Source organism: Phacochoerus africanus, chromosome 5 (genome assembly GCF_016906955.1).
Source record: "Phacochoerus africanus isolate WHEZ1 chromosome 5, ROS_Pafr_v1, whole genome shotgun sequence".
NCBI classification, from domain to species: Eukaryota; Metazoa; Chordata; class Mammalia; order Artiodactyla; family Suidae; genus Phacochoerus; species Phacochoerus africanus.
Window position 1 is genome coordinate 99,470,489 of NC_062548.1, and position 22,994 is coordinate 99,493,482.

General features: G+C 37.2%; 1 protein-coding gene across 2 annotated transcripts in view; it reads left to right on the plus strand.

Moving 5' to 3' along the window:
- The window catches only part of SRBD1 (S1 RNA binding domain 1), a 227,000-nt gene that overhangs the window by 36,465 nt on the left and 167,541 nt on the right, over nucleotides 1-22,994 (plus strand). For both annotated transcript variants that reach the window (XM_047782149.1, XM_047782150.1), the window contains exons 8-10: nucleotides 209-305; nucleotides 1,858-1,993; nucleotides 14,468-14,571. In XM_047782149.1, the coding sequence (XP_047638105.1) occupies nucleotides 209-305; nucleotides 1,858-1,993; nucleotides 14,468-14,571 (337 nt within the window). The remainder of the gene's footprint in view (nucleotides 1-208; nucleotides 306-1,857; nucleotides 1,994-14,467; nucleotides 14,572-22,994) is intronic.

Sequence of the window (22,994 nt, forward strand, 5' to 3'; positions counted from 1 at the left end):
GCTGTGGCCAGCAGCCCCAGCTCCGATTCGACCCCTAGCCTGGGAACCTCCATATGCTGTGGGTTTGGCCCTAAAAAGACAAAAAAAAAGAATTTTGTCAATTTAAGGTTTTATTTTAACTGGAATAAATTTATTATGATTTAATTATAGACTTAAAAACCAATCTGTAGTTTTCACTTTTGTTTTTTCTCTTACCCTTCTCCTAAAGGGCTTTCAGCACTTCAGGATATTGAAACAGGAGTGCAGCATATTTTAGCAGACATGATTGCTAAAGACAGAGACACACTTGACTTCATTCGGAAACTGTGAGTTTTCTGCTTGGTGGACTCAGGCTGTTAAGGGTCACGCAGTTAGTGCTAATTCCAAAGTTTATTAAAACCTTTATTTTCAGACTTTTAAAAAACATTTTTTATTTTTTTTAGTAGTAGAACTCTTTGTTCAAACAACAGAACCCGAATATATAAGACAGATAAAAATAAAGTCGCCTTAATTGAATTCTGGGCAGGGAGCCTAGAACTCGGCCTCTTCATCCTCCTAACCCTGAAGTGCCTCAGCAGAGGCACACGGAGGAACACAGTTTAAAAACCACTGCGTGATGCAGTATGTGCTAGAGAGAGACCATAACCATTTAGAGTGGGTGGCATTGCTTTTTAAACATATTGTGATATATGAACTTCATTTTATAATATTTCACTTCTGGTGTTTACCAGAGGTTGGATTAACATGAGAATGTTTAGTATCAGGTATGGATAAAAGTGCTGACCTCAAAATTAATTTTGGGTGATGGAGAGAGCAGCTTATGCATGGTGTTACAATCCCAATTTGTAAGAGCATAAAACCCTTTGACCTAGACCCTATCTGGGCTTGTGGATTTTATGGATCATTAAAAAAAGTTATTATTTTAAACCCCTGTTTTTAGGTACTGTGTCTTTCCTTTTCTTCTGTGTATCAGAAGACAGGGTTTTGTCAGAGGTCTGCTCTTCCTCTGTCTCCACTCTCTAGGTATATGCTCTGTGCAGAGGAGAGTAAGGGTGGAGATGAATCTGTTGACAACTGTTGCTTGTTAATAATAAGGGAGAGAATTCTTGTTTTCTCAGTGACCCCAGCAGGAATGAGTTGAAGTAGGAGAATTGCTTAGGTTTTTAAATGTGTTTTTATTAATAATTATACTGCTGAAATTTGCTTCAGTTTCACAAGTTGTCATTGGAAACTGTCCTGACACATCATTTTGTTTCCCTTCTTTTTTGCTTTTAAGTTTTTGACTCCCCAACGCAGTGGTTAGAAAAGGGTATCTCTGCCAGAGTTATTAGTCTCTTGCATAACTGCAGTGGGTATCTGAACTCATATAGGCATTTTATGGGAGGATTGTGTTGAAATATAGATCTGGAGCACCTATGCTAGGATGAATAGGTGAGGAGGAGTCCCCCGCTTTTTTTGTTTTTGCCTTTTAAGGACTCCACCCACGGCATATGGAAGTCCCCAGGCTAGGGGTCCAGTCAGAGCTGTAGCTGCCAGCCTATGCCACAGCCACAGCAATGCCAGATCCAAACTGAGTCTGAGACCTACACTGCAGGTCATGCAACAATGGATCCTTAACCCACTGAGAGGGGTCAGGGAGTGGACCTGAGTCCTCACAGACACCAGTTGGGTCTGGCTGAGCCACAACAGGAACTCAGAGAGGAGTCCTCTTTTGATGGGTCAATAACATCTTTATAGTTTAGCATCATGTGAAAAAAAAAATCTCATTTGGTAAAAATCATTTAGTTTTTTGTTAATCTTATTTCTACGTAATGTATTTCTTTACTAAAGCACATGTTAATAACCACTTGATGTTTGAATATTTGTATATCTGAACAGGTGCCAAAATAGGTATATTTGTATCCAGTCATCTCTGGCAAAGGTGTCCTCAAAAAAAGTCAATGAAAAAGATGTGGATAAGTTTCAGCTCTACCAAAATTTTTCATGCAACATAAGAAACATCCAACATCATCAGGTAAATAAGGAAACCACTTGTGCATGCTGATGGTAGTAATAATGGTAATACTTTGGATTTGTGTATTAGTTTATTTACTAAGGAATTAAAGAATTTTCAATCAACCGTTCTCTTTTCTTCATATAAAATCATATAATATTTCTATATTCTCTATATATTTCACAAATGGGAAACTCAAGACCCATGGAAGTTAGTAAGTGGTACTGAGTATTATTAGCAGAGCTAACAGTATAACACCTCAGGCATCTTGACTTTCTGCCTGGTGATCTTTCTTATTAGATCTTCCTTCCCATTATGCTTGGACTTGCGCTCAATTCTGGATCTTTTCCATGTGAAATACAAACTAGAGATATTTGATTTGGAATGAAGTATGAGAGATCTCAGTAGTATAAATCATGGTCATTATATTTCAGTCTTTTATTTTCATTTTTCAGTATACTAATTTTAATCCTAATTGTAATTATAGGTTATATTGTGAAATGTGGCTTTTAAGTCATATATAAAATTTTTTTTTACAAATCAAAAATATGGAGTTCCCGTTGTGGCGCAGTGGTTAACAAATCCGACTAGGAACCATGAGGTTGTGGGTTTGATCCCTGCCCTTGCTCAGTGGGTTAACCATCTGGCGTTGCTGCAAGCTGTGGTGTAGGTTGCAGACGCGGCTCAGATCCCGCGTTGCTCTGGCTCTGGCGTAGGCTGGCAGCTACAGCTCCGACTGGACCCCTAGCCTGGGAACCTCCATATGCCACAGAAGCGGCCCAAGAAATGACAAAAAGACAAAAAAAAAAAAAAGAAAAAAAAAATCAAAAATATAATAATACTGGCTTTTATATTTACCTGTGTAGCTACATTTACCAGTATTCTTTACTTCTTTATATGCTTTTGCGTTACTGTCTGGTTTCATTTTGGCCTGGAAGATGTCCTATAACATTTCATGTAAGGCAGGTCAACGCCCTCAGTTTTTGTTTATCTGGGAAGTCTTAACTTCTTTTTTTTTTTTTCCTTTTCTTTTCCTTTTTTTTTCTTTTAGGCCTCACCTGTGGTATATGGATGTTCCCTGGTTAGGGGTTGAATCAAAGCTGTAGCTGCCAGCCACAGCCACAGCCACAGCAATGCCAGATCCAAGCTGCCTCTCCAGCCCACACCACAGCTCACAGCAACACTGGATCCTTAATCTGCTGAGCAAGGCCAGGCATCTAACTTGTGTTGTAATGGATGCTAGTCAGATTTGTTTCTGCTGAGCCACAATGGGAACTCCTAATTTCTTCTTATTTTTTAAAATATGATAGTATTATTATATTTTTGATTTTTTTTTAACTGTGATAAAATACATATAAACTTTAACCTCTTAACCGTTTTTGGTAAGTGTACAGTTTAGTAATGTTAAGTATATGGACATTGTTGTGTAACCAATCTCCAATTTTTGTCATCTTCCAAAACAGATTTTCTGGATATAGAATTCTTGGTTGACAGTTTTTTCTTGCAGCACTTGGAATATGTCATCCCAGGATCTTCTGGGATGTGTGGTTGTAATGAGAAATAAGCTGCTAATCTTACTGAGTCCTTGCACATGATGACTTACCTCTCTTGCTTCATTAAGATTCTCTGACTTTAACTTTTGACAATGTGATTATCATTTGTCTTGCTGTGGATCTCTTTGGTTTATTATTGGAGTTTGTTGTGATTCTTGGTTGTGTGAATAGATATTTTTCATTAAAACTGGAACAATTTTGTCCATTATTTCTTCAAATATTCTTTGAGCCCTTTTCTTTCCTCCTGGATCTCTGATTATATATATATACTGGCATGCTTGAGAGTGTCCCAGAAGTCTCTCAGGCTTGGTTCATTTCTTTTTCTATTTTTCCTTTCTTCTTCTTAAACAGTTTAATCTCAATTGACATATTTTCAAGTTTGCTGATTCTTTTGCTTGTTCAAATTGACTATTGAACCCTACTAGAAATTTTTCATTCTAGTCATTGTACTTTTTATCTCAAGAATTTCTCTTAAGTTCTTTTTTATAATTCCCAACTCTTTATTGATATTCTGTATTTGCGAGACAACATTCTCTTGGTTTCCTTTAGTTCTCTGTCCATGATTTCCTTTAACTTTGAACATATTTAAAACAGTTTAAAGTGTGTCTAATAATGTAAAGGTCTGAACTCTCTCAGGGACAGTTTCTATCAATTTCTTTTGTCTATAAATGGGTCATACTTTCTTGTTTCTTTGTCTGCTGTATAATTTTTTGTTAAAGCTTGGCATTTTGAATATTATGACTTGGCAGCACTAAAAACCAGATTATTTTCCCTCCCCAGCATTTGTTGTTGCTGCTGTTGTGGGGTTTTGTGGTTTGTTTAGTGACTTCTGAAGTGTTTCTCCAGTCTTTATTTTTTGCCATGGTTAGCCACTGAAGTCTCTATTCTTTTAGCTTAGTAGATAGTTAGTTACTCGACAGAGATTTCCTTAATTCCTGGAACAAAGCAAAAAACACACTCTCACATATTTTCTCTGTGTTAGGGCGCTCTTTCAGTGCTTAGTGAGGCTGTTTACAACTCTACCTTATTTATTTATTTATTTATTTATTTTTTCTGTCTGTTTAGGACTGCACCTTTGACATATGGAGGTTACCAGGCTAGGGGTTTAATTGGAGCTATAGCCACTTGCCTTCGCCACAGCCTCAGCAATGCAGGATCCGAATCATGTCTGCAGCTTAGACCACAGCTCATGACAATACCTGATGCTTAACCCACTGAGTGAGGTCAGGGATCGAACCTACATCCTCACGGATGCTAGTCAGATTCGTTTCTGCTGAGCCACGGCAGGAACTCTTCACTTCCTCTTTAAGTGGAGCTCAAAGGTCAGTCAGAAGTGAAAACTTAAGGTCTTCTCATGTGTTTCCAGAGCATCTGTCTATCTAGTTCTGAGTATACACATGACCTCTTAGAGTTCCTGGAATATGCAGTAATTTTAAAAGGCCCCTTTCCCCTCAAGTATCTCATTTTCTAGCCTCTTCCCACTTTTTGTTGTTGTTTTGTTTGTTTGTTTTTATTTTGTATTTTCTGATTTGCCTTACTATAATCTCATATTTCTGACTATTATCCCTTACTCCTTGAGACTGCGGCTAACACACTGTCTTTAAATACTTCCACAAATTTTACCCAGGAAGTGGCTTCTGTCCTGGGGAAGCTCTGAGACAGGCAAAACAAAGGCAGTCCCTTGAGTTAATCCCTCAGGGAGCTGCAAGACAGATCAAAAACATAAGCACAAATTTTTGAGAATAAAGTCTGTGTCGCTCCCTCTGGACCTAGTAGCTTGCACCAGGAGTGTAGGCTGTGATCTTCACCACCACTGCTGAACTCCAGACTGGGGGATGGTAAGTTAAAAATGCCCTTTTACCAAAATTTTATGACTTCTTTCTTCTTTAAGCATTCCTCTGGTTGTAGTAAGTTTTTTTATTAGATTCCAGAGTTCTGAAAAAATTGATTCTGGCAGTTGTTGCCAGTTTGTTACTTTTGTAGAGGGTTGGAGTTTGGAATTCCCTACTCTACCATTTTGGTGATGTCACACCTAACAGTATCTTTAAAGTGTGGTATGTAATCTATTGTTGTATTCCAAAACCAGCATGTGGCTTGAACCTTATAAAGTGTCCTTTATCTTAGTTGATGCTTTTTAGCTTGACGTCTCCTTTGGTATGAGGATTGCAACCTATATTTTTAAAATGGAATTTGCTGCCACCCTTGTTTTAATCTTAGCCCTACAATTATATGAAATACTTGCCCTTGGTCCTTTTGCCAAAATGTTCCTGTCTTCTTTTAAGTGACTGAAACTTATTCTCTGGCCTAGTATTGAGCTGGCGAAGTTTTTCTGTAGAAGACCAGGGAGAAAATATTTTAGACTTTGTAAGCTATATAACCCCTCCAACAACTATGCTATTGTCTCTGTAGCATAAAAGCAGTAATAGTAAATACGTAAATGAGTGAGCATGGTTGTGTTTAATAAAATTGTATTTTTGAAAGCTGATGTTAGACTGGCTTTGGTTCATGGGCTGTAGAGTACTGGCCTCTGCTCTTATGTACCTTTGAAGAAGGTTTTATGCATAGGCAGGCCTTTTTCCATGTGCTTGCCTTTATGGGCTTTGCGGATACTGCTTGTTTTACAAATTGAAGGTTTGTGGCAGCTGTGTATCATACAAATCTATTGATGCCATATTTCAACAGCATTTACTCACTTTGTGTCTCTTGTGTCGCATTTTGGTGATTCTCGCAGTATTTCAAAATTTTCTGTTATCATTATATTTGTATCGGTGGCCTGTGATCAGTGATCTTTGATGTTACTATTGTAACTGTTTTGGGTGCCACAGCTATAAGACAGCATACTTACAAGACCATATAAGATAGCAAATTTACCTGACAAATGTTACATGTGTTGTAACTGCTCTACTAACCATCTGTTCCCCTGGCTCTCTCTTCCTTGGGCCTCCCTGTTCCCCAGGACACAATAATAGTGACTCTATGCCAATTAATAACCCTACAGTGGCCTCTAAGTGTTCAAGTAAAAGGAAGAGTCGCACATCTCTCATTCTAAATCGAAAGCTAGAAATGATTAAGCTTAGTGAGGAAGCCATGTCAAAAGCTGAGATATGCCACAAGTTAGGCCTCTTGTGCCAAATAGGTAACCAAGTTGTGAATGCAGAGGATAAGTTCTTGAAGGAAATAAAAATTGCTCCTCTAGCGAACACAGGAATGATAAGAAAGTGAAACAGCCTTACTGCTGATATGGAGAAATTTTCGCTGGTCTGGATAGAAGATCAAATTAGCTACAGCATTCTCTTAAGCCAAAGCCTAATGCAGAGAATGGCCCAAACTCCTCAATTCTATAAAGGCTGAAAGGTGGGAAAGCTGCAGGAGAAAAGTGTAAAGCTAGCAGAGGGTGGTTTATGAGGTTTAGGGAGAGAAACCATCCCTATAACATGAAAGTACAAGATAAGGCAGCAAGTGCTGAGGTAGAAGATGCAGCAAGTTATTCAGAAGACCTAAGGTAATTAATGAAGATGGCTGCAATAAACAACAGATTTTCATTATAGACAAAGTAGCCTTATAGTTGAAGAAGATGCCATCTAGGACTTTCATAGCCAGACAGGAGAAAATGCCTGGCTTCAGAGCATCAAAGGATAGGGTCTCTCTTGTTAGGGACTAATGCAGCTGGTGACTTGAAACTGAAGCCAGTGCGCCTCTGCCAATGCTCTGTAAATGGAACAACAAAGCCTGGATAACAGCACATCTGTTTACAGCATGGTTTGCTGACTATTTTAAGCCCACAGTTGAGACCTATTGCTTAGGAAAAAAGATTCTTTTTAAAATATTATGGCCCATTCACAATTCACCTGGTCACCCAAGAACTCTGATGGAGATGTACAGTGAGATTAACACTGTTTTCCTGCCTGCTAACACAACATCCATTCTGCAGCCCAAGGATCAAGGAGTGATTTTAACTTTCAAGTCTTATTATTTAAGAAATACATTTCATAAGGTTATAGTTGCTGTAGATGATGATTCCTCTGATAGATCTGGGCAAAGTGAATTGAAAACCTCTGGGAAGGGAGTTCCTGTTTTCGCTCAGCGGAAACGAATCTGACTAGCATCCATGAGGATTCAGGTTGGATCCCTGGCCTCGCTCAGTGGGTTAAGGTCTAGCGTTGCCATGAGCTGTGGTGTAGGTCACAGACACGGCTTGGATCCCTCATTGATGTGGCTGTGGCATAGGCCAGTGGCTACAGCTCAGATTGGACCCCTAGCCTGGGAACCTCCATATGCCCATATGCCACGAGTACAGCTCTAAAATTACCCAAAAAAAAGAAAAAAGAAAAGAAAGAAAACTTCTGGGAAGAATTCACCATTCTAAATGCTATTAAAACCATTTGTGATTCTTGGGAAGAGGTCAAATAGCAACATTAAGAGTTTGAAAGAAGTTGATGCTAACTCTTATGGATGACTTTGAGGGGCTCAAGACTTCAGTAGAGGAATTAACCGCAGATGTGGTGGAAATAGCAGGAGAGCTAGCATTTGGAGTGGAGCCTTAAGATGTATAGGGATTGCCATAACTTCATGATAAAACTTGAATGGATGAGAAGTCACTTCTTATGGATAAGCAAAAAAGTGGTTTCATGAGATGAAATCTGCTCCTGGTGAAGATGTTGGGAAGATGATTCAAATGACAACAGATAAGTTAAAATATTATACCAACATAGTTGATAAAGCAGTGTCAGGGTTTGAGAGGATTGACTCCAGCTTTGAAAGAAGTTCTATTGTGGGTAAAATGCTATCAGCATTGCATGTTACAGAGAAATTGTTCCTGAAAAGGAGAGTTGGTTGATGTGGCAAACTTGACTGTTGTATATTTTAAGAAATTACCACAGTCTCCCCTTCAGCAACCACCACCTTTATCAGTCAGCAGCTATCAACATGGAGGCAAGACCCACTCCTAACAAAAAGATTATGACTACTGAAGGTTCAGATGATGATTAGCTTTTTTTTGCAATAAAGTATTTTTAAATTTTAAATTTTTTAAGCATTTCTTTTTATTTATTTATTTTGTCTTTTTGCCTTTTTTAGGGCCACTCCCATGGCATATGGAGGTTCCCAGGCTAGGGGTCTAATCCGAGCTGTAGCTGCTGGCCTACGCCAGAGCCACAGCAACACAGGATCAGAGCTGCTTCTGCGACCCACAATACAGCTCACAGCAACGCTTGATCCTTAACCCACTGAGCAAGGCCAGGGATCAAACCCACAACCTCATTGTTCCTAGTCGGATTCGTTAACCACTGCACCACAACAGGAACTCCTAAACATTTCTTTTTAATTTTATTGAAGTATAGTTGACGTACAATATTATATAAATTATAGGTATACAATGTAGTGATTCACAGTTTTAATGGTTATATTCCATTTATAGTCATTATAAAATATTGGCTATCTTTGCCCTTCATCCTTTCCTTCTCCACACTGGTAACCACTAGTTTATTCTCTATGTCTGTGAATCTGTTTCTTTTTTGTTATGTTCACTAGTTTGTTGTATTTTTTAGATTCTACATATAAGTTATATCTTAGTATTTGTCTTTCTCTGACTTATTTCACTTAGCATAATACCTTCAGAGTACATCCATGTTATTGGCAGTGGCAAAATTTCATTCTTTTTTATGGCTCAATAGTATTCCATCGTGCATATATGCTACCTAGAATTTATCCATTCTTCCGTTGAGAGACACTTGGGTTACTTCCATATCTTGGCAACTGTAAATGATGCTGCTCTGGACATTGGGTTGCATGTATCTTTTCAAATTGCTGGTTTGGGTTTTTTTTTTGGGGGGGGGGATATATCCAGGAGTAGAATTGCTGGGTCATGTGGTAGTTCTATTTTTAGTTTTGTGAGGAGCTTCCATATTGTTTTCACAGTGGCTGCACCAATTTATATTTTCACCAGCAGTGTACAGTGCTCCCTATTCTCTACATCCTTGCCAACATTTGTTATTTGTCTTCTTTTTGATGATAGCTACTTTTAAATTTAAACGTACGTTTTTTAGACATAATGCTATTGTACGCTTATATACAGTACAGTGTAGTATAACTTTTATATGGAGTGGGAAACCAGAAAAATTGTTTGACTTGCTTTATCGTGATGTCTGCTTTTTTGTAGTAGTCTGAAACCGAACCTGCAAAATTTCTAAGATAGACCTGTATTCTCTGAGTTCTGATACACTTTGAATTGTTTCCTATGTCCTTGATACTTGAAGGACAGCTTGGCTTAGTGTAATACTTTTGTTTGCACTTTCTTTCCTTAAGTTTGTCAAGTACATTGCTCTGCCATTGTCTTGCTCTGTGTGTGTGTGTGTGTGTGTGTGTGTGTGTGTGTGTGTGAGAGGTTGGAAATCAGATGCTAGTCTGTTTCACTGTTTCCTAGAAATGCCAAAGATGTGGGTCCTATGTCATTTTGTTTATTCACTTCATGGGTTTTATAGGAGGATAAGGGGGAGATTTGGAATCAGAAGACTGCCAGTGTTCTTTAAACCTGGAAATCCTCAATAAATCATTTTTTTTTGTCTTTTGTCTTTTGTTGTTGTTGTTGTTGTTGCTATTTCTTGGGCCGCTCCCGCGGCATATGGAGGTTCCCAGGCTAGGGGTTGAATCGGAGCTGCAGCCACCGGCCTATGCCAGAGCCGCAGCAACGCGGGATCCAAGCCGCGTCTGCAACCTACACTACAGCTCACGGCAACGCCGGATCGTTAACCCACTGAGCAAGGGCAGGGACCAAAGCTGAAACCTCATGGTTCCTAGTCGGATTCGTTAACCACTGCGCCACGACGGGAACTCCCAATAAATCATTTTTTAAATTGATTTTTTTCCTCCTTTCTGAATTTTACTGTTATAAGGAAAGGATAATGGGAAAGACTAGATCGTGTTACTTTTCATAATGATATTTAATTATTGTTAAACACGTAATTTAAAAAAACTTAGAGTGGTATAGATGTGAGAAAGTTTGGGTTTGTGTGTGTGTTTGTATGTGTAACCTAACATGAAACATCTTTATACTGCAAATATTTCTTTTTCCTTTCTTTTTTTTCTTTTATGGCTGTCCCACAGCATATAGAGTTCCCAGGCCAGGGGAGTTCCTGTTGTGGTACAGTGGAAACGAATCGGACTAGGAACCATGAGGTTTCGGGTTCGATCCCTGTCCTCACTCAGTGGATTAAGGACCCGGCATTACTGTGAGCTGTGGTGTAGGTCGCAGATGCAGCTCAGATCTGGCATTGCTGTGGCTTTGGTGTAGGCTGGCGGCTACAGCTCGGATTAGACCCCTAGCCTCGGAACCTCCATATGCCACTAGTGCAGCCCTTAAAAAAAAAAAAAAAAAATAGAGTTCCCAGGCCAGGGATCAGATCCGAGCTGCAGTTGTGATCTGTACCACAGCTGTGGCAACACCAATCCTTAACCCACTGTGCTGGTCCAGAGATCAAACCTATGTTCTGGCACTGCAGAGACACCACTGTTCCATTGCTCCCCAACAGGAACTCCTGCAAATATTTCTTTTCTTTTCTTTTTTTTAATCTTTTTTGTCTTTTTGGGACCGTACCTGTGGCATATGGAGGTTCTCAGGCTAGGGGTCTAAATCGGAGCTGCAGCTGCCAGCCTACACCACAGCCGCAGCAATGCCAGATCCGAGGCGTGTCTGCGATCTACACCACAGCTCATGGCAACACCGGATCCTTAACCCACTGAGCAAGGCCAGGGATCAAACCCAAAACCTCATGGTTCCTAGTCGGATTCCTTAACCACTGCGCCATGACGGGAACTCCTCATTGTGGTTTTGATTTGCATTTCTCTAGTAACTAATGATGTTGAGCATCTTTTCATCTATGTATTGAACATTTCTATATTGTCTTTGAAAATATGTCACTCTGCATCTTTTGCACATTTTTAGTTAGGTTATGGCTCTTTATTGTTGTTATGTGTTTATATGTTCTAGATATAAGTCCTTTATGTGAGATATGATTTTCCAAACTTTTCTCCTATGCTAAGGGCTTTCTTTTCATTTTCTGGGTCGTATTCTTTGAAATACAAAAACTATAATTTTGTTAAGTCCAATCTCTTTTTGTCTTGCCTTGATTATGCTTGTGGTGTTTTACCTAAGGACTTATGTAACTCAAGGTCAAGGCAATTTTTCTCTTGTGATTTCTTCTCTTGTAATTTCTTCTTCATGAGTTTTATAGGATTGGTTTTTATATTAAGATGTATGATCAGTTGTGAGGTAATGTTTGTGTGTGGTGTGAGGAAGTGGTCCAAGTTCATACTTTTGCATGCGGCTACCCATTGCCCCAGAATCATTTATTGAAAAGATTATATTTTCCTCATTGAATTGTCTGGGCATACTTGTTGACAATCACTTAATGGTAGATATATAGATTTATTTCTGGACTCTCAATTCTATTCTATTGATATGTATGTTTATGCTTAATGCCAGTACTATACTGTCCTGGTTACTGAGTTTTATAGTAAGTGTTGAAATTGAGAAGTGGGAGCTTCTTAGATTTCTTCTTCTTTTTTTTTTTTTAACAAGATTGCCTTGGATATTCTAAATCCCCTGAATTTCTATATGAATCTTAGAATTAGTTTGTCAGTTTCTGCAAAGAAGCTAGTTGGGATTTGATAGTGATTACATTGAATTTATAAATTAATTTGGGGATTATTGCCATTTTAGCAATATTAAGCCTTTTGATCCACGAACCTGAGATGTCTTACCATTTATTTAGGTCTTCTTCAGTTTTTTTAAACAATGTTTTATAGTTCTTGGTTTGAACTTCTTTTTGTTAAACTTATTCCTAAATATTTTATGCCTTCTGGTACTATAGTAAATGGAATTTTAAAAAATATTTTCAGAATTTTATTGCTAGTTTGTAGAAATTGGTTATCCTGCCACCTTGCTGAACTCTATTAGCTCTATTATAGAGGATTCTTTGGGTTTTTCTGTATACAAGATTATAGTATCTGCAAATAGAGATAGTTTTATTTCTTTCTTTTCAATCTAGATGACTTTTTTTTTCCCATGATTAATTTCCCTGGATAGAGCCTTCAGTACAGTGTTGAAATGAAGTGTAAGAGGAGACATCCTTATACTTAGTGGGAAAGCTTCCAGTCTTTTACTATTAAATCTTATGTTATTTGAGGAGTTTTGTATGTATCCTTTATCATGCTGAAGAATTTGCCTTCTGTTCCTAGTTTGATGAGTGTTTTTATCATGAACACCTTGAAATTTTCTCAAATACTCTTTCTGCATCTCTTGAAACTATCAGGTAATTTTTGTTTTTTTGTTCTATTATTACAATGTATTACGTTAATTGCTTTCTAGATGTTAAACCAGCTTACATTCCTGGAATAAATCCCTCTTGATCCTTGTGTATAGTACTTTTTATATGTTTCTGGATTAGGTTTACTGGTATTTTATTGAGAACTTTTACATCTATATTCACAAAAGTTAATGGTCTTTTTTTTTTTTTTTTCCTTGTACTTGTTCAGATTTGCTATCAGGGTAAATAGAATTGAGAAGTTTTTGTTTTTTGTTTTTTTGTCTTTTTAGGGCTGCAGCCGTGGCATGTGAAGGTTCCCAGGTCGAGTTGGAGCTGTAGCTGCCGGCCTACACCACAGCCACAGCAAAGCCAGACCCAAGCCACGTCTGTGACCTACACCACAGCTCATGGCAACACTGGATCCTTAACCCACTGAATGAGACCAGGGATTGAACCTGCATCCTCACGGATATTAGATTTGTTTCCGCTGAGCCACAACAGGAAGTCCAAGAAGGTTTTTATTCTGTTGTATTTTTAGCAGAGTTTGTGAATAATTGGTGCTAATTCTTCTTTAAATGTTTGATAGGGCATGACATTTTTAGTTAATAATTCAGTCTCTTGTTATAGATCATTTTGAATTTTCTATTTCTTTTTTCTTCTATTTTGGTAGTTTGTATCTTTTAAGGAATTTCTTCTTTTTTTATTAAGTGATTGATCTATTTTGGCATATGGTTGTTCATAGTATTCTCTTATGATCCTTATTTCTATAACATTCAAGTTAATAACCCCTCTTTCATTACTGATTTTGGTAATTGGAATGTTTCTTTTTTTCTTGGTCAGTCTAGTGAAAGGTTTGTCAATTTTGTTAGTCACCAACTTTTGGTTTTGTGGATTTTTAAAATTATTTTTCTATTCTGTATTTTTAAAATTTGTGTTCCATTCTTTATTATTCCTTCCTTTTGCTTACATTAGGTTTATTTGCTCTTCTTTAAAGAGTGTTTGAATGTATTTTAAAATAATTGTTCTTTTAATGTTTTAATTAAGAGCAGAGACAGGTTGATCTGAATTTAAATTTCTCATTTACAACCTGCTAGCTTTGTGATTTGGGACAATTAATTTTAGAAAAATTATCATATAAAAGTGAGATGCTAATACATCACTGTGGCTTTGCAGGTAAATGAGGTAATGTATTTAGAGGTAATATGTAATATGTCTAGATGGGCTTGGCAGTTAGTATTATAAATGGTAACAATTAGTAGTTATTAAGTATTTCACTTAGGATTTTGCATGTTTGTATTTATCTTAGCAATATGTTCTCACAAATATAAAAAGTATAATCTTCTAACTCCAGATGATCAAAAACTTTCACTTAGTAGAATCTGAAATGAAACTTCAGATCACCAAAGTCTCTTCCTATGAATCTCATAGGCTTTGTACCTGTTCTTTATTTTGGAAAAACTTGGAAAAAGTATAAAGAAATGATTATTTTTAAATGCATTCGTGGTAAATAGATGAATACTAGTTTTACATAGCTCTAGGCTGAGTAACCACCCACTTGGTTTCACAAGTGTTGCCTGGTTAAGTTCATCATTTATATATTTTATGGATCATCAGTTTTTGCCATATATGTTTGCACTCAGATTCTGGCAATTAACCGGGGAGAAAATTTGAAGATACTGACAGTCAAGGTTAACATTTCTGATGGAGTGAAGAATGAGTTCTGTAGGTGGTGTATCCAAAACAGGTCAGTTTATATATTTTTACAGAATTTTCTTTCCTTTTTAAAGTGCTGTATTGAGATGTATATGTACTGATAATGGAAAGATGCCTGGTGTGTTAAAAAAAAAAAAGTGACATTGTAGATATAATGGCTTTATTACATTAAAACCTTTACATATGTTGTGTATGTTTAAATAGGAAACATCTGGGAAATATATAAGTATTATTTATAGTGGTTATTTCTAGAGAGAGGGATTTGAATGCTATATACCATATGAATCCTTTATAAAGGGTATGTTTTCATTTATGAAAAAATAAATTAATAGAAGCATACTGTATATAGTATATCTGAAACGTTTTGTTCATTAATGATAATTGAAACAAAAAACGTGGGGTTTTTTGGCTGTGTCTGTGGCATGCGAAAGTTCTGGGACCAGGGGTGAACCTGCGCCACAGCAGCAACCCAAGCCACTATAGTGATGATAGTAGATACTTAACCCATTGTGCCACAAAAGAATTCCCACAAAAATTTAACTTACTAGATATTATATTACAATATAATACTCTAAACATACTGTATGATGTTTACCTAAAATATTTTGCACATTAAGGATGATTGTTTCAAACATTAAATTTATTGGATACTTCAGAGAAATTTCTAAACTTTTTATTACCCTTTTTCATTTATTAAGAGGCCTTTTAAAATAGTGTCACATGTTTTCTTAGCACTTTTAACTTTTAGTTTTAACTTTTCAGAGTGTATTTAATCCTCACAATGATCAGTTTGATTGGTAGAGCAGATTTGTAGCTGCCATTTTTACCAGTGAGAAAACGGAAACAAAGAGGTTAAGTGGCTTGCCTAGCAGTTAAGAGATTTTGGTTATGCTTATCACCAGCTAGTTCTGTTTGACCTTAGATTAGAGCAGTTGGCTGCGAATGCTACTTGCAGAACTGGATGAATTGTTCTTTGAGAAAAACAAGGCTGTGTACTTTGGTAATTAGCTCACTCACCTAACATAGTTCTTGCATCAGTTTATTGGAAGCCAGTTTGCCAAAAGCCAGTTCCATGAAGGATCAACTTCCTGGATGACCAAATAATGCTAACCAAGACCCAACAAGAAAAGCAACCATCTAAATGTTAGTCAGTAGATAAAGTGCTTAAGCCAGTTATATCCATACAATGGAATTTTGCACAACCCTTTTGAAAAAGTTGAGATGGTTCTAAAGGTGACATAGAAACATGTCTTATAAAAGACAATTTTAATATATATTTATAGTATGATATCATTAATGGCAAAAAATATGTCTATGTATGTGTAGGAGAATGTCTGAAAAGATATAAATGGTCTACTCCTTAGCTCCGGTGTGAAATTTAAATTTTCTATTGCACACTCTTCTGTATAATTGTCATTTTTTAAGTGAATGTTTATTTCCTTTGTAAATAAATACATTCCATTGAAAATAAAAGGGAAATGAATACCTAAAAGAAATCTTAGATTTAAAAAATTATATTAAGAAATTAGATAATATTAAGTTATGATGAAACTGTAAGGTAGTTTCAAAGAGCAAAATCCTAAGACACAGATATATTTGCGTTTGAATTCTAGGTACTTCCTACCCTTGTGATTATGAGCACATTACTTAATTTCTTTTTCCATTTCATTTCACTTAAAAAGTGAATAACCTTTCTCACAAATTTGAGAGAATTAAGTGATACTCCATGTAACTGTACAGACTTTGGTGGTATCTATTATTATGAAGTGAGATTATGCTAATTTCCTTTATAGTAGATTGGGTCTAAGTCCTAGCTATTATGTTTGTTTGTTTGTTTTTTGTCTTTTTGCTATTTCTTTGGGCCGCTCCCGCGGCATATGGAGGTTCCCAGGCTAGGGGTCGAATCGGAGCTGTAGCCACTGGCCTACACCAGAGCCACAGCAACGCGGGATCCGAGCCGCATCTGCAACCTACACCACAGCTCACGGCAATGCCAGATCCTTAACCCACTGAGCAAGGGCAGGGACCGAACCCGCAACCTCATGGTTCCTAGTCGGATTCGTTAACCACTGCGCCACGACGGGAACTCCCCTAGCTATTATGTTTTTAATCTGTTATCTTTATATTAGTAAATGTCAAGGAATATTTGCAATGATTTAATTATTTTTCCTTGGCTCATCTATATGAGCCACACCTGTGGCATATGGAAGTTCCCAGGCCAGGGGTTGAATCGGAGCTGCAGCTGTAGCCACAGCCACAGCAATATTGGCCCCAAGCTGCATCTGTGGCCCACACTGCGGCTTGTAGCAACAGTGGATCATTAACCCACTGAACAGGGCCAGCGATTGAACCTGCTTCCTCAGAGACAACATCGGGTCTTTAATTTGCTGAGCCACAATGGGAATTCCTATATTTATTTTATTTAGTTCTATTTTAGTTGAATAAATGGTAATATTATTTGACCTATACTTTACTTTTTACTATGGTATAGTGGCATAATTTTCAGTCATGTTGTAGAAGTTTCTCCTTATATAGGAATTAAAGAAACACTTCTACAGGAAATAAAGAACTAAAACAAGAGCTAGCTAAAGTACTTCTCTGGGAACCAAAGAACCATTCTTAAGGAATTTTTTTCTTTAAACACATTTGAATGCCAGGAGATGCTTACCCAAATCTTTTCTTCTTCTTTTTTTAAAACTTTCTTTGTCCCTATTTCTCCCACTTTCCACCTCTCCCACATATTCATCCATTCAGGTTATGTGCTAGATGTTGGGTAGCCACCTTAAACCAGGCAAATATACTGTCTGTCCTTGGTGATGAGGTAGTTGAATGAAGAAGACACTGAGCAAATGGTTAAGAGTAACTGAGGTTACAGAGGAGAAGTGCAGATTATCATAAGAGTTTATAACAGGGTTCCCTAACTGAGCCAGGCTGGGTGCAAATGTAGGTCAGAGACAGAAGAAGAAGGAGGGGGAGCAATAGGAAATGAGGATTGCGAGGTAGGCACAAGCCAGACCATCCTAGCTTTCTAGGCCTGCTAAAGATGATGGAAAGTCAATACAAAGTTTAAACCAAGAAGTGTCATGATGAGTTGTCATTTTAAGATGATCACGGGCTTCAATATAGAGAATTACGTAGAAGGAACCAAGAGTAGATATAGGGGCAAGATTTGATGGTGGCTTGGACTAGGGCAGTAGCAATAGGAAATAAGTAGACAATTTGAGCAATATTTAGGGGTCTAAAGAGATAGGGCAAGATATCTGATTAGATGGTAGGTGCATTAATGAGAGAGAAAGATAAAATGAAGAATTATACTTTTATAGCTTGAAAAACAAGATAGATGGTGATTCCATTTACTGACTATCTTGCTATAAGTATATAGAATACTATATAACTAGGTCAAGGAGTGATTTAAATGCAACTCTTATTATTATTTAAGTTAATTAGAATAGCACGGGAGAATACATTTATACTCATGTATTAGGATTAAAAATTTCCATGTCCGAATTCAGTCACTGAACAATCTATCATTCTGTGTTGCCTAGTACAAGAGGATAATTATGAAGAGGATTTCTGAGCTTGTCAAACACTGAAATAGTTATTATGTTTGTGGGAATGTCAGTAATCCAAGTTTCTGCATTAGCTTTTTTAATAAAAATACATGTGAGAGAATGATTTCAACATTTCCCTGTGCATGAATTAGATTGCATAATGATCAGAACTTGTCCCTTTGAACTTCCAAATTTTTATCTTTGATTTGATGAGTGAATTTCTGTTCTCAGATAGGGTCTGGAACCCATAACTATTCCTATTCTCCTGCATGTCTTCTATAATCCCTGAAGGGTTCTGCTTTGATCTTAATAGTACAACAGGCACTATTTATTTGCTAATTAATTATTGTCCTCTACTTGCATATAGACTTAAATTGAATAGAATCTTCTCACTTAGACACAAAGAGACAATAAAATATTTAATTGAGCTAATGTTTGAACAAAACATCTGCATGGTACTTCAGTTAAAGGTAAGTAGGTTTTTGAAATAGAGTTAATTGTCATTAATTAGATTTTGATAAATGTCTTTTGATATTTGTTCCATTCATCATCCTTTACACGCATATATTGTCTCCTCTTTTTCTTACCTTAATGCAATGCCAAGAACTTCAAGTACTCTGTTGAGTGGTGAGAGTACACATTCTTGTCTTGTTCCTGATCTTTTGGGAAATATTTTGTCTTTACCTATTAAGTATGGTGTTAATTGTAGGTTTTTTGAAGATATTTCTTTATCAAATTGAGGTCGTTCCCCTCTACTAACTTGCTGAAACTTTTTAATCATGAAAGTGTATTGTATTTTGAGAAACATTTTTTCCTACATCAATTAATACGATCATATGACTTAGCCTGTTGATGTGGTGGATCACATTGATAAATTTTCAAAGTTGAAAGTAGCTTTACATACTGAGAATGAGTACTTGCTTGGCCATGGTGCATAACTCTTTCTTTATATTATTGTATTTCATTTGCTAGTATTTTAACAAGGATTTTTATATGTAAATTCATGAAAGGTATTGGTCTTTTGATTTTTGTTTTCGTTTTTTAGATTCTTTGAGGGTTTTTTTTTTTTTTTGTATCAGGGTAATGATGGCCTTTTAAAATGAGTTAGAAAATATTCTTTCCTATTTTCTGGAAGAGAATATATACAATTGGTATTAATTCTTCTTTAAATATTTGGTAGATTTTTCCACGGAAACCATCTGGGCCTGGAGATTTCTATTTTGAAAGAATTCAGTATCTTTGTTGAGTTTTAGTAATTGTGGTTTTTGAGAAATTGGGTCCCTTTTATGCTGCTGAATTCATGAGCATAAAGCTGTTTATGGTATTCCCTGATTATCCTTTTTTTTTTTTTTTTCTTTTTTTTCTTTTTTGGCTGCCCCAGAGCACATGGAGTTCCGGGGCCAGAGATCAGATCCGATCTGCAGTTGTGAACTATACCTTAGCTGTGGCAACACCAGATCCTTTAACCCACTGTGCTGAGCTGGGGATCAAACCTGCCTCCTGATGCTGCAGAGATGCTACTGATCCCATTGTGCCACAATGGGAACTCCCCTGATTATTCTTTTGATATCTGTAGGATACAAAGTGATGTCCTTAATGAATGATTTGTATTTTCATTTTTCATTTTTGTCAGTCTTGCTAGAGATTTATGAATTTTACTTATTTTTGAAAAACCATATTTTCATACCATTGATTTTTTTTAAATTGTTTTCTTATTTTCAGTTTCATTGTTTTCTGCTCTTATAGTTGTTGTTCTGCTCTTTATTTCCTTTGGATTTATTTTGGTTTTCTTTGTTTCTTGAGGTAGGAATTAAGATTATTGATTTGAGACCTATTTTTTCTTTTAAATATAAGTATTTAGTGCTATTAATTTCTTCCTTAGTATTACTTTATCTATGTCCACATAATTTGGTACACTGCATTATCTTTATTTAGTATCTATTTTAAAAATCCCCTTTGAGACTTCCTCTTGACCCCTGGATTATTTAGAAGCATGTTGTTTAATTTCTAAGTGAGTAGGGATTTTCTTGTTTTCTTTCTCTTATTGATTTCTGCTTTGATTCCATTATGGTCAGAGAACATATGATTTAAATTCCTTTAAATTTTGGAGGTTTGTTTTATGGCCTTGGATATGATCTATCTTGGTAGCTATTCTGTGGACATTTGAAAAAAACATAAATGAATTCTCCTGTTGGGTTTAGTGTTCTAAATATGCCAGTGAGATCCTGTTGGTTGGTTGGTTGGTTGTGTTGTTCAAATCTTCAGTATTACTTAACCTTGTTTTACATTGTTTTGATCCACAGTAAATACTTAGTATTACTAATAGTTGTTTATGAAGTCTAACAAGATGGTCATGAGTTGAAGGTAGTCTCAGCGGTTCGGGAATTGAAGAGAATGTTTTTGAGAGGGAGATTTTAATACCCTAAGATATCGGCTGTTGCTAGGACACATCCTGTCTACTCACATACTTTGGATTTTTATATATTTTTCTGAAAAACAGGCAGTGTGACACATCTGGCCATGCATTCTGACATGGAAACAATTCATTGGAGCTGATTAGACCTGTAGATGGCAGCATGTGGTCTTCTTTGCAACAGTCTTTTCCCCCTCATGTCAGATCCCTCAGGTTCTCAGTTGGGAACAGTCCTCCTTCCCATTCCCATCCCTTCAAGAGGGTATTTGACAAAAATGTGGAGACATTTTTGGTGATTGACAAATGAATGACTGGGGCTGGCTACTAGCTCTTTTTCTTTTTTTTTTTTTCTTTTTTCTTTTTTTGGTCTTTTTGTCTTTTTTTCTGGGGCCGCACCCACAGCATACGGAGGTTCCCAGGCTAGGGGTCTAATCGGAGCTGTAGCTGCCGGCCTATGCCAGAGCCACAGCAACATAGCAATCCAAGCTGTGTCTGCAACCCACACCACAGCTCACAACAACACCTGATCCTTAACCCACTGAGCAAGGCCAGGGATCGAACCCGAAACCTCATGGTTCCTAGTCAGATTCATTAACCACTGTGCCACGACAGGAACTCCTCTTTTTCTTTTTTAAAACCAGCTTTTAGTGCCGATGCATAGGATAGCCTTGGAAAGTAAATTATTCTGTCCCCAAATGTTTGTCATATCACTTTGAGAAAATGCTACACTGAAATGGTGCTGCTTTTTTCATGTGGTAGATTTAAAGGGAACTGTATCCTGTATCCATTTCTCTTTTAAATGTGGGAAAATGAAAGGTAGATGGAGAGAGCCTTTCTTTATCAATAAATATGAAATGGGGGGGGCAGATTTCTTTGCCAAAGTGGAGAATATTTCTTTGTCTATCATGGATGAACAAAGCATATCTCTGTCAAAAACATGCATATAGGGCCTGGGTCTTCTTCATTTGCTTATAGTACTTCCCTGATCCCTGTAAGAATTTAAGTGTGTGATCTTTGCCTTAATTTGTTTCAGTGAGTACACCATACATAGCATGTATTTTGTTTTGTGGAATTTAAAGTGAGGTGGTTGTTAGTTTTATTCAGAAGCCTTTAACTATTGAACTAGAGAAAGGAATCAAGTTTTAAGGGACTATCCTGTAAGGCAAACCCAATTGTATTTCTCTTAATGAGATGTATGACTTCACTATACTGTTTCAGGTCCGTTCAAGTGCTAGTGAATAGGTCAGAGGAATTCAGTTAAGAGATAGAGACTGGTGTAGGATAAGGAACAAAAAGGAGTTTCTGTAATGTAGCAAGTTAGTATAGCTGGGTCTGGGTCTAAAGGTCAACTGTGAATCGTATAATTGAAGCATCCTCAAGTGAAAAATAGACCCACAGCACCGCTCTGTTCCACAGGAGGGGTGCAAGGAGAAGGGTGGTGAGCAGTCACCAAAGGAAAATCTTGAGGTTTAAGAAAGGCTATTGGGGCTTCCAGAGGGATTGTGTATGTAATATTAAAGATTTTCATTTTTTTTCCCCGCTGCAAGCAATGGGATGCCCTAGTATTACTAATCTACGTGTAGTTACTTGAGCTTATCATGCTCTTTCATGTCTCTGAACTTTTACATATGCTGTGGTTTCTTCCTAGAATGTTTTTATTCCTTTGTCTTTTGTTTGGTATGCCACAATTTTTTTTTTTTCCTTTTTTTCCTTCCTTGCCTGCACCATGGCACATGGAGTTCCTGGGCCAGGGGTAAATCTGAGCTGGAGCTGCAACCTACACCACAGCTGCAGCAACGTCAGATCCTTAACCCACTGCCCTTGGCCAGGGATTGAACTGTCCTCCCTCCCCTTACAGAGACACTGTTGATCCCATTGTACTATAGCGGGAACGCCCACAATTTTTCTTTCTTTTTTTATTTTAGGGCTGCACTCGTGGCATATAGAAGCTCGCAGGCTAGGGGTCAAATCAGAGCTGCAGCTGCCAGTACACCACAGCCACAGTAACACAGGGATCCAAACCACATCTGCAACCTACACCACAGCTCATGGCAACACTGGATACTTAACCCACTGAGTGAGGCCAGGGATCGAAGCCACGTCCTCATGGTTATTAGTAGGGTTCGTTCCCACTGAGCCACGACAGGAACTCCACAATTTATTTTTTAAAGATATCTCAGATGTTTCTCCTGAGACATCTTTTTTGATTTCGAGTTTCCCAAATTAATAACAACAATACAACTCTAAGTTTTATTGCACTTCGCTTTATTGTACTTCACAGATATCTGTGGTCTTTTTGGTTTTTTGTTTTTACAAACTGAAGGTTTGTGGCAACTCTGTGTTGAGCCTGTCTGTTGGTGCCATTTTTCATTTTCCCAGTAGCATTATTTTTGAGTTAAGGTATGTAGGTTGTTTTTTAAGACGTAATGGCATTGCACACTTACTAGACCACAGTAGAGTGTAAACATAACCTTTATATATGCTCTAGGA